This window comes from Coregonus lavaretus, assembly GCF_964263955.1.
Source record: "Coregonus lavaretus genome assembly, contig: SUPER_35_unloc_2, whole genome shotgun sequence".
Lineage (NCBI taxonomy): Eukaryota > Metazoa > Chordata > Actinopteri > Salmoniformes > Salmonidae > Coregonus > Coregonus lavaretus.
This window is the reverse complement of record NW_028167180.1, coordinates 2,123,078-2,136,350: the sequence shown is the minus strand read 5'-3', so window position 1 is coordinate 2,136,350 and position 13,273 is coordinate 2,123,078. Positions and strand designations below refer to the sequence as shown.

Below are 13,273 nucleotides of genomic sequence, written 5' to 3'. Positions count from 1 at the left end.
CACACTCTTGGCATTCTCTCAACCATCTTCATGAGGTAGTAACCTGGAATTGATTTCAATTAGCAGGTGTGCCTTCGTAAAGTTTAATTTGTGGAATTTCTTTCCTTCTTAATGCATTTGTGCCAATCAGTTGTGTTGTGACAAGGTAGAGGGCGTAAACAGCAAGCTTTTCATGTGGCGTCGACTGTTAATACTCTTCAGGGGGGCTTAGCATAGATGACCTCAGATATCTCCAACACAGTACTGTGTTTTCTGTCTTTCTGAGTGCATGCTTCTGTATGTGTGTGTGTGTGTGTGTGTGTGAGTGTGTGTGTGCTTTTCTCTCCTACGTCTAGTTCAGAGTGCCATTCTACCAAAATATGTTATCAGTCTTCAGAGTTCCATAAACAGCAGTGACTACAAAGAGCCTTTTTCACAGATCCAGTACTCTGGATATGAACACCGATAGTCCCACCATTCTCCTTGGCCTGATAACCAGTAATGTACCACCAAACAGTTCTCCACTCCACCACCATTAGACTCTCCACTCCTCCAATAGCTGAAGAAGAAACAACAGAGTTAGACTGGCCACTCTCTCTGAACCTAGAATATGAACAACACAGAGAGTCAGTCCTACTACTTATACTGTGGTCAGTGTAATTAGAGCAGTAGTCTCTTACCTTGGGGTGATCAGTGTTATTATAGAGCAGTAGTCTCTTACCTTGGGGTGGTCAGTGGTGTGCCGTCCACCATTTCCAGGTCCCCTCAGTAACAGAGTCAGTCATACCAATCCAGGCTCTCTTGTTGAGGCCAAAGAGAAACTCCTGTTGGTGAGAAAAATACTGATATTGCCAACTGCAATAGACTACATGTGTTAAATACTGGAAGATACATTACTGACCAAGGGATTCTAACTCTCTCTCTCTGTCTCTCTCTCTGTCTCTCTCTCTCTCTCTCTCTCTCTCTGTCTCTCTCTCTGTCTCCCTCTGTCTCTCTGTCTCACTGTCTTTCTCTCTCTCTGCCTCTCTCTCGCTCTCTCTCTCTCTCTCTCTCTCTCTCTCTCTCTCTCTCTCTCTCTCTCTCTCTCTCTCTCTCTCTCTCTCTCACACACACACTCACACTCACACTCACACCTGTTCCTCGTTGCTGTTTATGATCACCAGGTTTGCTCCTCTCTTCAGCCAATCCAGTCTGCTCTCCTCCCAGGTTTTCATCTCAGTAGACAGGAAGTAACAGCTGGATCCCAACAGCCTCCAACCCTCTGGACAAGTTTTCCAGGTTTTCTGACAAATGTTTAGCTCTGTTGAAGAAATATACTTCATATGTGAAATATATAACACCTGTGTATTGTATTGAATAATTGTTTTATTTTGTCATTTAACTATTGGTGAATTCATGATTGTTGTGCACTGCACACGGTGTCCAAGTGCACACTTCAAGTTCCACCCTGGACTCAGGAACAGACGTAACATGTTAAACGTAAATCTATCTCCCTCCATTTAGTATGATATGTTACGTTTCACATGGTATGTATTCATTTGTGGATATCCATCATCCATTTCATATGATATGTTATGAATTTCACTTTGTTGTGGCTAACGTTAGCTATGTGGCTAGGTTACTAACGTTATCTAGGTTAGGGATGGTATCTGGCTGGTATCTGTATTGTGCCAGTCCTGTGGTGTTGTAACAGGCCTCTAAGTGGTTTCTCTCATCGTTAGAGCAGGCTGAAAAAAATAAGAAGTTCCTGCATGTGATGCGTCCCAAATGACACCCTATTCCTTCCATAGTGAACTACTTTCTACCAAAGCCCAATGTGCCCTGGTCAAAAGTAGTGCACTTTAAAGAGGATAGGGTGCCATTTGGGACACAGCCCTGGTTGTGGTGTGTACATTGTACACCGTGTTCAGTGACTTACACAAGGCCAAGAGCACAAGTTACCATAGTTACTACACGAGTTGAAGTATTTACTCAATTGTCTGTGGATGATGGTGACATTCTTTGTTGTGTGTGTCAACAATATTGACAAACTACTGGTCCCACAAGTCTGAATTGTGATCCTTGATTTGTGAGTACATAACTATAGTGTGATAATGAAATGCATATCTGTCCTATGGGCCCTGGTCAAAAGTAATACATTACAGTGCATTCAGAAAATATTCAGACCCCTTACCTTTTTCCACATTTTGGTACGTTACAGCCTTATTCTAAAATTGTTAAATAAAATTTTTTCCTCATTAATCTACATAGAATACCCCATAATGATAAAGCGAAAACAGTTTTTTCTCAAACATTTTTGTACATGTATTACAAATAAAAAAACAGAAATACCTTATTTACATAAGTATTCAGACCCTTTGCTATGAGACTCGAAATTGAGCTCAGGTGCATCCTGTTTCAATTATTAATCCTTGAGATGTTTCTACAACTTGATTGGAGTACACCTGTGGTAAATTCAATTGATTGGACATGATTTGGAAAGGCACACACCTGTCTATATAAGGTCCCACAATTGACAGCGCATGTCAGAGCAAAAACCAAGCCATGAGGTCGAACAAATTATTATAATAATAATAATAATAATAATAATTATTATTATTATTATTTTTATTTTTATTATTATTATTATTATTATTATTATTATTATTATTATTATTATTATTATTATTATTATTATTATTGTCCATAGAGCTCAGAGAGAGGATTGTGTCGAGGCACAGATCTGGGGAAAGATACCAAAACATTTCTGCAGCATTGAAGGTCCCCAAGAACACAGTGGCCTCCATCATTCTTAACCCTTGTGTGGTGTTACTGTTTTTGTTATTCACACAATGTTCACAGGTCTGATGGACCCACAGGATTATTGGGATTTTAGAACAATACAGCCATAACAATTTACGTAAAAAATACTTAATACTTAGATGTTGACTTATATCAATTACATGCAGTATAGACAGCATACATGGTTAATATTTGCCATTTACCTCTGCTAGATCACATTTATCAAAAGCAATATTATTTTTGTTTTGATAAAATGTGATTTTTGTAAACAAAAATCAATTATAATCAAGACATGGGTGGAATAAATAATGTTTATCTTGAACAAATATAATGAAACAAGGTTTTCATCACTATTGATGTTAATTGCTTTGAACTGAACACATTGGAAGGACAACTTTTACATACAGTATTTTATAGAAATGATAAATGAGCCCAATTGAACAGAAATTTAGGCCGGTTTACACCCCACATGAGGGACACATTTTTACTGTGTGTGTGTCGCAAATGTATTTCTTGCACTTGATGCATGTGTACTGTGTCTTCCTGTCATTCTTGGGTCCACACACATTGCAGCGCTTCTTCTTCTTGTTGCTACCAGCTGCAATCTAGAATGATAAAATCACTTAGTTCTGGAAATTTACTAACAACTCACTCAGTCACTCAGTCACTCACTCACTCACTCATTCACTCACTCACTCAGTCACTCACTCAGTCACTCACTCACTCACTCACTCACTCACTCACTCACTCACTCACTCACTCACTCACTCACTCACTCACTCACTCACTCACTCACATACACTACCAGTAAAAAGTTTGGACACACCTACTCATTCAAGGGTTTTTCTTTTCTTTTCACTTTTTTTTTTACATTGTAGAATAATAGTGAAGACATCAAAACTATGAAATAACACATATGGAATCATGTAGTAACCCAAAAAGTTTTAAACAAATCAAAATATATTTTATATTTGAGATTCTTCAAATAGCCACCCTTTGCCTTGATGACAGCTTTGCACACTCTTGGCATTCTCTCAACCATCTTCATGAGGTAGTAACCTGGAATTGATTTCAATTAGCAGGTGTGCCTTCTTAAAGTTTAATTTGTGGAATTTCTTTCCTTCTTAATGCATTTGTGCCAATCAGTTGTGTTGTGACAAGGTAGAGGGCGTAAACAGCAAGCTTTTCATGTGACGTCGACTGTTAATACTCTTCAGGGGGTCTTAGCATAGATGACCTCAGATATCTCCAACACAGTACTGTGTTTTCTGTCTTTCTGAGTGCATGCTTCTGTATGTGTGTGTGTGTGTGTGTGTGTGTGAGTGTGTGTGTGCTTTTCTCTCCTACATCTAGTTCAGAGTGCCATTCTACCAAAATATATCATCAGTCTTCAGAGTTCCATAAACAGCAGTGACTACAAAGAGCCTTTTTCACAAATCCAGTACTCTGGATATGAACACCGATAGTCCCACCATTCTCCTTGGCCTGATGACAAGTAAGGTACCACCACACAGTTCTGACCTCCATCAACATTAGGCCCTCCACTCCTCCAATACCTGCAGTAGACACAACAGAGTTAGACTGGCCACTCTCTCAGAACCTAGAGTATGAACAACACAGAGAATCAGTCCTACTCCTTACACTGTGTTCAGTGTTATTATAGAGCAGTCTCTTACCTTGGGGTTTCAGGAGGTAGTAACTTGGAATTGATTTCAATTAGCAGGTGTGCCTTCTTAAAGTTTAATTTGTGGAATTTATTTCCTTCTTAATGCATTTGAGCCAATCAGTTGTGTTGTGACAAGGTAGAGGGGGTATACAGAAGATAGCCCTATTTGGTAAAAGACCAAGTCCATATTAAAGGCAAGAACAGCTCAAATAAGCAAAGATAAACAACCATCCTTACTTTAAGACATGAAGGTCAGTCAATACGGAAAATTTCAAGAACTTTGAATGTTTCTTCAAGTGAAGTCGCATAAACCATCAAGAGCTATGATGAAACTGTCTCTCATGAGGACCGCCACAGGAATGGAAGACCCAGAGTTACCTCTGCTGCAGAGGATAAGTTCATTAGAGTTACCTGCCTCAGAAATTGTAGCCCAAATATATGCTTCACAGAGTTCAAGGGTATTGTGTGAATCAGGCCTTCATGGTTGAATTGCTGTAAAAAAAAAACACTACTAAAGGACACCAATAAGAAGAAGAGACCTGCTTGGGCCAAGACACACGAGCAATGGACATTAGACCGGTGGAAATTTGTCCTTTGGTCTGGAGTCCAAATTTGAGATTTTTGGTTCAAACCGCCGTGTCTTTGTGAGACACGGTGTGAGTGAACGGATGATCTCCGCATGTGTAGTTCCCACCGTAAAGCACGGAGGAGGAGGTGTTATGGTGTGGGGGTGCTTTTCTGGTGACACGGACTGTGATTTATTTAGAATTCAAGGCACACTTAACCAGCATGGATACCACAGCATTCTGCAGCGATACGCCATCCCATCTGGTTTGGGCTTAGTGGGACTATAATTTGTTTTTCAACAGGACAATGACCCAACACACCTCCAGGCCATGTAAGGGCTATTTTACCAAGAAGAAGAGTGATGGAATGCTGCATCAGATGACCTGGCTTCCACAATCCCCGGGATCAACCCAATTGAGATGGTTTGGGATGAGTCGCAAGGCAGAGTGAAGGAAAAGCAGCCAACAAGTGCTCAGCATATGTGGGAACTCCTCAAGACTGTTGGAAAGCATTCAATGTGAAGCTGGTTGAGATAATGCCAAGAGTGTGCAAAGCTGTCATCAAGGCAAAGGGTGGCTATTTGAAGAATCTCTAATTGTTTAACACTTTTTTGGTTACTTCATGATTCTATGTGTGTTATTTCATAGTTTTGATGTCGTCACTATTATTCTACAATGTACAAAATAGTAAAAAAAAACTAAAAAACTTGAATGAGTAGGTGTGTCCAAACTTTTGACTGGTACTGGATATAGTTACAGCAGGCCAAGGTAGGAGATTCAGACACACGCATGCAACAACATCACTCACACTTACTTCCGGTATTGGAGTTGTTGGTTCTGTGGGTCGGGCGGATGGGGCACCAGCATCCTCTTCCTGAATCCTCCTCACGATGGCTGCAGAAGCTGGGGTCCTTGGGATATGTTGCCTCCTCTGGATTTGAGATCTTACCAATTCCTTGCCCAGCTCCTCCAGAATGAGCCATCTCCTCTGGAGCTTCCCTCTGTTCCAATCTGGGTTCATTACCATCCAGATGACAAATACGTTGTATGCCGAGATGTCCAAGATGTTGAAGAATGTTACAAGTGGCCAGCGTAGGGTTGTTCTTTTGTAGCTGTAGCCAGTCACCAGCTTGTCTAATTTGTCCATCCTTCCTTTTGAGGTGTGGTGTCGAGAAAACGTTGCTAATTATGCTGTGAGACCAAGGAAATCCGCTGACGCTGTACTTTGATTACAAAGGTTTATTTATATCAAAGGGTTACAGCTTCAATTTACAGATATCTGCCGATATCTGGAGAATAATCACCCCATCTCAAATATGATTATTCTGTCCTCCTTTGTCTTAACTGTGGTATTTATATCCTATGCCCTATGTAACATAATATGGGTGGTTTTTCCTACCCACCAATGCCAGGAGGCCACCTAACAGACTTCCTCGGCTTTATGGTGCCCCTATATAACTACTCCCCAGATGCTCCCTTTAAGCTTAGTCAACATCCTCTAAAACCATTTGAAACCATTAGCAAAGTCATTAATTCCTCAGATACCACAGAGGCATTGTAATCCATTATGATTTCTGTTTTTTGATGTTCCTGGCCACAGATTCTCCCATCCCTATGCAGCGTACTCATGAGTACCACATTTTTGCCTTTCTTTGGCACGTAGGACACTAGAGACGTGTCAGCCATGAACACAAACTTAGAGGAATTGATAGGCCTGTTCCGCGTATTCAACATCTGAGGTGGGAGCTCTGGCTTGTTTTTTCCGTACTGTTCCTACCATCGTCAGCTTCCTCTTGAGGAGCTCCTGTCACAGCTTGTGAGAAGTAAAAAAGTTATCACATGTTGTGGCCACGGAGTCCCTGTGTCCCGTCCAGGACAACCCACGTCCCTTGGTTCTTCTCAGGGGCTCCTCCATCTGGCTTCCCCGTATACACTTGCAATTTCCCCGCATATGATGAAGCAGCATCACAGGCAACCCAGATCTTGATTCCATATTTTGCGGGTTTAGACGGAATGTACTGCCTGAAGGGGCAGCGATTACTTCTCACTTCTAAATGTCATAAGCTGCTCATCAACAGTAAATTATTTCAAAGGCCCTCTGTGCAGAGATTATTTTTGCCATACTGATTGATATTGGTAAGGATCCACACATGCAAAGCTATTTATTTGTTGTGTCCCTCCCCCAATTGCACCTGACTGGGGTAGAGTGAGGGAAAATACATACTTTTTTACAATGTATCGAAATATTGTATTGTAATAACATTGTGCAGCTTCCCGCAAGATATTGTGTAGTTTCACACACTACAAAGGGTAAAGAGTGCAAGAAAAGTTATTGGTGCTATATTGAAACAGCAGGCTCAGGAAGACAGAGTGAAGGCACAGAGCAAACATTTTTGCTTCTTTTCACCTACACACACACATTTAGATTTTAGTCATTTAGCAGACGCTCTTATCCAGAGGTACTTACAGGAGCAATTAGGGTAAAGTGCCTTGCTTAAGGGCACATCGACAGATTTTTCACCTAGTCGGCTCGGGGATTAGAACCAGCGACCTTTCGGTTACTGGCACAACGCTCTGACCCACTAAGCTACCTGCCGCACACTTTTACACACTTTTATTACAATCGGGTCCAGTGGACCAAAACACCACATATGTAATATAAATGTGTAGGGGGTTCACAGTGTGCACTCAATGAAAATGTGTTATTTTACATGTTCTTCACAGAAAATGAGCCAAGGCCAATGAGTCTCAGGTTGAAAAGATACTTCATTGTATCATTTTTCTTTTAGTAAACATTGAAAATGGGTCCCACAGACCCGAACACCACACAGCAACTAGATGTCAGTCCATACCATAGTGATTCCATTAGTCCTTAACAACTAGATGTCACCCCATACCATAGTGATTCCATTAGTCCTTTAACAACTAGATAACCTTACTTCTCACTTCTTTTTTGTATTTTCAGACTAATTAAGCTATAATATATTGTAATGTATGAATGTGAACTGTATGAATGTTGTTATGATGAGTTTCTCTGGTATCAAAGAATCAAGGATGCAAGGATATGTACTTAGACACTTTGTAGAAAGTTAATGCAAATGTTTAATGATCGGTACCGGGTTCGTTACAACAATGACCAGAGCTTTGCCCTTGGTGTTACGAACTAACTTGATCAAAGGAGCCACTCTCCCTTATATACCCTCTGTTACCATCTTCTTGGCATACATCTTCTCCATGGGCACTCCCTGTCTTTGATGTTCATTACCCTTACCCCAAGTCATATATCCTGTCCCATCAATCATTCTAATATCAACCTCAGTAATCTCCTTTGACATAAGGACTCAGTGGGACCAAGTCAATTATCCCCTAACTCTTCCCTGGTCCACACAATACTATGAAATGACATCATTACAAATGTTAAATTACAACATACTGTATTAGAGTAGCTGGTCTGTAGCTGGTCTCTCTCCTCAGTCAGGTTGTTGTAACTGGCCAGTAACTGGTCTGTAGCTGGTCTCTCTCCTCAGTCAGGTTGTTTTAACTGGCCAGTAAATGGTGTGGGTGGGTGGGTGTGTATGCTTATATGAAGCATATGGGGATGTGTGAAACATACTCCTCAGCCTGAAGTGTCTTCACTTGTGCCAGCGAATAGCTAGCTTTTCACGTGGCGTCAACTGTTAAGACTGTTAGGGAGGGCTCAGCTTAGATGGCCTCAGACATCATCACCAAAAACGTACTTTGTTTTCTGTCTAACAAGTCTATGTTAAGTCTACCCAGGTTCTTTAGATATTTTTACCTCTGCCCTGTGTCTGTTCCTCCGCCTTACCTTAAGTGACACTGTTTTAAATTATGAGAAACTGTCAAATCAACACGTCACTGGCCACCACATGACTTCCCCCACTTTATAATTATTATTATATATATTTGTTTACCCCCTTTTCTCCTCAATTTCGTCATATCCAATTGGTAGTTACAGTCGCTGCAACTCCTGTACGGACTCTGGAGAGGCGAAGGTCGAGAGCGATGCGTCCTCCAAAACCCTAACCCCGCCAAGACACACTGCACGCTTAACCCGGAAGTCAGCCGCACAAATGTATCAAAGGAAACACTGTACACCTGGCGACCGTGTCAGCGTGCATGCGCCCGGCCCGCCACAGGAGTTGCTACAGCGCGATGGGACAAGGACATCCCATCCAGCCAAACCCTCCCCTAACCTGGACGACGCAGTGCCAATTGTGCATCGCCTCATGGGTCTCCCGGTCGCGGCAGCCTGCGACACAGTCCGGAATCGAACCAGGATCTGTAGTAACTCAGCTTGCACTGCGATGCAGTGCTTTAGACCGTTGAGCCACTCGGGAGGCTGACCCCACTTCAGTTTCTAACAGAAACGTTTTTGTTTCGCACCATGCACATGTTTTAAACATATGATTCAAGTTATAATTGAAGTGATACCCTTTGAATTCACATATAGATCATATAGTACTACTGAGGCTTTGACACGCCAGCCTTCAAACGGAGGTCACGTTATGGCTTGTTCTCTGTGGCCAGCCACCGATTTCATCACATACATCACCAATGGCCTTTTACCATATATGGGCCTTTTATCTATCTATGCTGTCTGTGTGTGACATCAGTGTGAAGAGTTATCCAGAAGTGTGTGTGGGAAATCTATGTCTGGATCTTTCTCAGAAGTTTAAAAAGGGAAGTGTGTGTGTGGGCTCTCAGTACTGTTCTGCCTTCTGTGTGTGTCCAACTGCAGGTCACACTATTTTATGAAAAAAAGCAAGACAATATTTAAACTAAGCATAAGCCCATGGCAATGTTGCTAATAAACATAATTAATAAAATCATTTTACAGAGTACAGTTTGTCTACATCCTCTCCTCTACATCTAAAAAGAACAATTACTTACCTTATTTTTTCTCTCTTCCTCATTCTCCTAATGTTCTTCTTCCTCCTCTATGTCTTTCTGACACTAAGGCTCTATCTCAATTAGTCTTTTATAGATTCCTCTCTTCCTATCTCCTCATCTCTTATCTCTTCTCCTCCTATCTCCTCTCATCTTATCTCCTCTGCCATCTCCTCTCCTCCTATCTCCTCTCTTTACTCAGGTTGGTGTAACTGATCTTTAGCTGGTCTCTCTCAATAGTCAGGTTGTTGCAACTGATCTTTAGCTGGTCTCTCTTTAGTCAGGTTGTTGTAACTGGTCTGTAGCTGGACTCTCTCCTCAGTCAGGTTGTTGTAACTGGTCTGTAACTGTTCTCTCTCTGCAGTCAGGTTGTTGTAGATGGTCTGTAACTGGTCTCTCTCTTTAGTCAGGTTGTTGTAACTGGTCTGTAGCTGGTCTCGCTCTTTAGTCAGGTTGTTGTAGATGGTCTGTAACTGGTCTCGCTCTATAGTCAGGTTGTTGTAGCTTGTCATTAGCTGGTCTCTCTCTTTAGTCAGGGTGTTGTAACTGGTCTGTAGCTGGTCTCGCTCTTTAGTCAGGTTGTTGTAACTGGTCTGTAACTGGTCTCTCTCTTTAGTCAGGGTATTGGAACTGGTCTGTAGCTGGTCTCGCTCTTTAGTCAGGTTGTTGTAGATGGTCTGTAACTGGTCTCTCTCTTTAGTCAGGTTGTTGTAGCTTGTCTGTAGCTGGTCTCTCTCTTTAGTCAGGGTGTTGTAACTGGTCTGTAGCTGGTCTCGCTCTTTAATCAGGTTGTTGTAACTGGTCTGTAACTGGTCTCTCTCTTTAGTCAGGGTGTTGTAACTGGTCTGTAGCTGGTCTTGCTCTTTAGTCAGGTTGTTGTAACTGGTCTGTAGCTGGTCTCTCTCTTTAGTCAGGGTGTTGTATCTGGTCTGTAGCTGGTCTCGCTCTTTAGTCAGGGTGTTGTAACTGGTCTGTAGTTGGTCTCGCTCTTTAGTCAGGTTGTTGTAACTGGTCTGTAAATGGTCTCTCTCTTTAGTCAGGTTGTTGTAGCTGGTCTGTAGCTGGTCTCTCTCTGCAGTTGTGTTGGTCTTATAAACAGAAAACCTCTTTGACAAGTCGCTCCTTTTATCTTCAGAATCTTTGATGGCTTTGTCAACTACAAAGTATAAATACATAATTACTAAGTCTGTTACTAACTTGTCTGTAGCTGGTCTCGCTCTTTAGTCAGGTTGATGTAGCTTGTCTGTAGCTAGTCTCTCTCTTTAGTCAGGGTGTTGTAACTGGTCTGTAGCTGGTCTCTCTCTTTAGTCAGGGTGTTGTAACTGGTCTGTAGCTGGTCTCGCTCTTTAGTCAGGTTGTTGTAACTGGTCTGTAAATGGTCTCTCTCTTTAGTCAGGTTGTTGTAGCTGGTCTTTCTCTGCATTTGTGTTGGTCTTATAAACAGAAAACCTCTTTGACAAGTCGCTCCTTTTATCTTCAGAATCTTTGATGGCTTTGTCAACTACAAAGTATAAATACATAGTTACTAAGTAAAACACCAGGTAAATAGGCCTAGTAACCAGCACTTCTTACAACTATGTGATAATCAATGAACATATGAAACAAACTCACAGTAGACAGACAGGCCCATGATCCCAGCCAATAGGAGAACACATAGCAGCCCCAGACACACTACAACAAGAAGGAAGGGTGTCTTCCCTGGCTCTTTGGACACATAACATTATATTTTATGTGAGAGTACGTGTGTGTGTGTGCGTGCATGTCAGGTGGATGGATATGTGTGAAACTTACTCCTCAGCCTGAAGTGTCCCCACTTGGACCAGACAATAGCTAGCTTTTCGTATGGCGGCGACTGGTAAGACGCTTCAGGAAGGCAGTCACGTGTGCTAGCAAGGCAGAGGTCCTGAGTTCACACCAGGGAGTAAGTGGCACTCGCTAAGCATGCAGCGTGACGTCCTTTACACATTCAGGTTTGTGTGTGTGTGTGTGTTACCTGAGTGCTGGTCTCCTGGTATATTATTAGGAGCAGTGTCTGCTGTCTCTTCTCTCTTGGTGCTGGTCTCACCTTCTCTCAGGGTGTTTGCACTGACGTAGATATCAACAATCCTCTCCTCAATCTCATCTCTGTCATATCTGGCTCAGCATAGATGTCCTCAGACATCGTTAACAATGTTTTCTTCTTGGTCATATCTGGCTCAGCATAGATGTCCTCAGACATCGTTAACAATTTTCTCTTCTCGGTCATATCTGGCTCAGCATAGATGGCATCAGACATCTCCAACACTGTTTTCTTCTTGGTCCTATCTGGCTCAGCATAGATGGCCTCAGACATCTTCAACAATGTTTGACCCTTTCTTTCTATGTAGGTCTCCTATATGTTCATTCTAGGTTCTAGTGATATCACTGCCTCTATCTCTCTGTGTCTGTCTGTCTCTATGTCTCCCTTCGTCTCTCTCTGTGTCATCTGTGTGTCTCTGTCTGAGTGACTTACTGTTGTAGGTGTTAACCATAGGGAAGTTTCAAAAGAAGAAAGCTGACCAAGAAATGTCATGGGTAGTTGTGATACGGCATCTTCTCCTTTTTATATTTCTATCTGATTCCTGAGTAGTGTGTGTGTGCATACGGGTGTCTCTCTTCAGTAAGGTTTCTGTAACTTGTCTGTAGCTGGTCTCTCTCTTTAGTCAGGTTGTTGTAACTGGTCTGTAGCTGGTCTCTCTCTTTAGTCAGGTTGTTGTATCTGGTCTGTAGCTGGTCTCTCTCTTCTGTCAGGTTGGTGTAGCTGGTCTCTCTCTCCTTCTTGACAAGTTGTAACTTTTATCCTCAATCGTTGATGGCTCTCTTATCTGCAAAGTATAAATACATAGTTACTAACTAAAACATCAGGTAAGTAGTAACCATCTATTACATCTAGGGGATAAGCAATGAACACATGGCACAAACATTAAACTTACAGTGGACAGACAGGGCTATGATCCCAGCAGTGGAGGCTCCTCAGAGCAGGAAGGGGAGGTTATCCTCTTTAGATAAAACTATACTAAATATATTCATATATTGACTTCAATACAAACTCTAGGACACTCTTGGTTCTCACCCCCTTCCATAGACTTACACAGTAATTATGACACATTCCGGAGGACGTCCTCCATCCTATCAGAGCTCTTGCAGCATGAAGTGACATTTTTTCCACCCAATCAAAGGATCTGTCAGTGTTGATGTGGATGCGGTTGAGGAGTCAGAAGCAGGACGCATAGGCTGAGTCAAACAAGACATTACTAACTGTATAAACAATACAAAATAAAGGACCTCAAAACAAGGAAGCGAGCGACAACGCAACACAGTGCGTCACAAATAAACAAAGTCCAGAGTACTGCAC

The 13,273-nt window shown here is 41.9% G+C and overlaps 1 protein-coding gene across 1 annotated transcript in view; it reads right to left on the bottom strand.

Moving 5' to 3' along the window:
- Positions 1 to 12,232, bottom strand: part of LOC311110210 (uncharacterized protein) — a gene marked incomplete at both ends in the record, with an annotated part of 59,201 nt that extends 46,969 nt beyond the window's left edge. Inside the window, 3 exons of the mRNA XM_084188752.1 lie at positions 10,175 to 10,678; positions 11,894 to 12,033; positions 12,117 to 12,232. Coding sequence (XP_084044878.1) covers positions 10,175 to 10,678; positions 11,894 to 12,033; positions 12,117 to 12,232 — 760 coding nt within the window. The remainder of the gene's footprint in view (positions 1 to 10,174; positions 10,679 to 11,893; positions 12,034 to 12,116) is intronic.
- Positions 12,233 to 13,273: the final 1,041 nt, after the last annotated feature.